The sequence below is a fragment of the Aplysia californica genome, unplaced genomic scaffold (genome assembly GCF_000002075.1).
Source record: "Aplysia californica isolate F4 #8 unplaced genomic scaffold, AplCal3.0 scaffold01287, whole genome shotgun sequence".
Classification (NCBI taxonomy): domain Eukaryota; kingdom Metazoa; phylum Mollusca; class Gastropoda; order Aplysiida; family Aplysiidae; genus Aplysia; species Aplysia californica.
In genome coordinates, this window is record NW_004798557.1 from 61,102 (window position 1) to 62,793 (window position 1,692).

The 1,692-nt window shown below is 36.7% G+C and overlaps 1 protein-coding gene across 1 annotated transcript in view; it reads right to left on the reverse strand.

Annotated features, from left to right (window-relative positions):
• Positions 1 to 111: 111 nt before the first annotated feature.
• The window catches only part of LOC101847700 (membrane metallo-endopeptidase-like 1), a gene marked incomplete in the record, with an annotated part of 37,135 nt that continues 35,554 nt past the window's right edge, over positions 112 to 1,692 (reverse strand). The window contains 1 exon segment of the mRNA XM_013090456.1: positions 112 to 1,479. Within this exon segment, the coding sequence (XP_012945910.1) occupies positions 1,380 to 1,479 (100 nt within the window).

Consider the following 1,692-nt stretch of genomic DNA (forward strand, 5'->3'; position numbering starts at 1 on the left):
TCTATTATAGTAGGTGTATTGTTTTTATGGGCATGGTGAAAACGGCTACGGTACTTAAAATCCCACATTGACGACTACAACTAATAACACAAAAAGTAACAAACAAAACAATTGAGAAAAAATACATATACATATTTATTCACATTTTAATAATTTTTATTGTACAATTTTTGTTACAAGTATTCGAGATAGATCCCCGTTCTGGTTAACTATTACTCTACGTCAAACGACATCTAATCATGATGGACATTTTGTAAGCCTACCGTTTCCTTATTAATGTTGCTAACATCATAACCTCCCACATGCTTCTCTGTCTCTATTACAGTTTTCTTGCGAACTGCTTTCCTCTCCCTTTAGAACAATTATTATTATTTTGAAGGGAAAAAAAGCGTTGAATGAATGAAAGCCAAACTTTATAAATGTTTTCTTTCGTATTAAATCCTTCAGATAGCTGTGATGTTGGTTTGATTTCTTATAGTTGTTATTCTTGTTTTTAACTGTCTACGATTATCAACTCCTGAAAATCCAATGGACGTCATTTCTAGGGTGGGACATTTGGCGCCGCCCTCTTTTTCAGAACACTAAATTAAGATTATAAGTCTACTCGTATTGTTCCGTCTAGTATAAGAGTCTGACCCTTTTCGGATTTGAGCCTCAAGCATCAGGCCTTGATCTCCTGAGCTGCAAGACCAGCGTTCTGCTACTTCCTACTTCAACATACTTATATCGCTCTAATGTTTTCTTGCTAATATTTTCAACAATGTAATCTTAGATGAAAGGACAATTAGGTATGGACTGTAGATTAAGTATCAATGCCTACTACAGCATATATTAGGGTCAGTTCTGAAAAAAAACCCTGTAATATAGAGGGGGGGGGGGTTTAAAGGAAAAAACAAAACAAAACAAAACAATGAAAACAAAAAACAGATGTCGACTACTTTGCATCTCCTCCCACAAGAAACAAAACTGCAGTGGTGTTAAGTTTTAGTTCCCTTACCAGTTCCCTGCTGACCTCGGCACATTTCTTATAACGATGTAAATTGTTTTGTACCATTTTATCGACGGACGTTTTTGTCATGGTAAGTCTTTTAGTCATTACGTTAATGTGTAAACTGGTACGTGTAGTTATACTTATCAGTTCCTGTTTCGCCAGTTTCACCCGCCATTTATCTATTGGCTTCAGGCCAGTCGCAAAATAAGCATAAAGACCTTTCTTTTCATATGAAGTGACTAAAACCTGTACAGTTGTACATCCGCTGTTATTTGGCAGTCTAAACTGTTACGAAAACAAAATTTTGTTGTGTTTTTACAGAAAGGTCAATTGACTCCAGCCATCACTTTGTCCTGCTAGCCATAAATTCTTCTATTTCCTTTCCTTTCTACCACACTCGACACTTCTTTTCTGCGTTCATGTAGGACGTTTGGGGACAATTGAACTCTCGGGAGAAGTCCTCGGAATTCTGGGTTGGACCAATAGTTCTGCAGAACACATAAAGGAAAAAACAGCAACATAGTATTAGTAAAGGATAATTTGGTCAGTTGGTTAGTGTCTGAGCGCTTAATCGGCCGCTTGCACTGTATGCTCTCCGGAAAGCCGAGAATATTTCTGAGTGTTGTGGAGCTTGCTGTCGAGTGGGGGTATGTGCTATACAAATGCTATTTGTTATAATTATTATTATCATTATTATTATT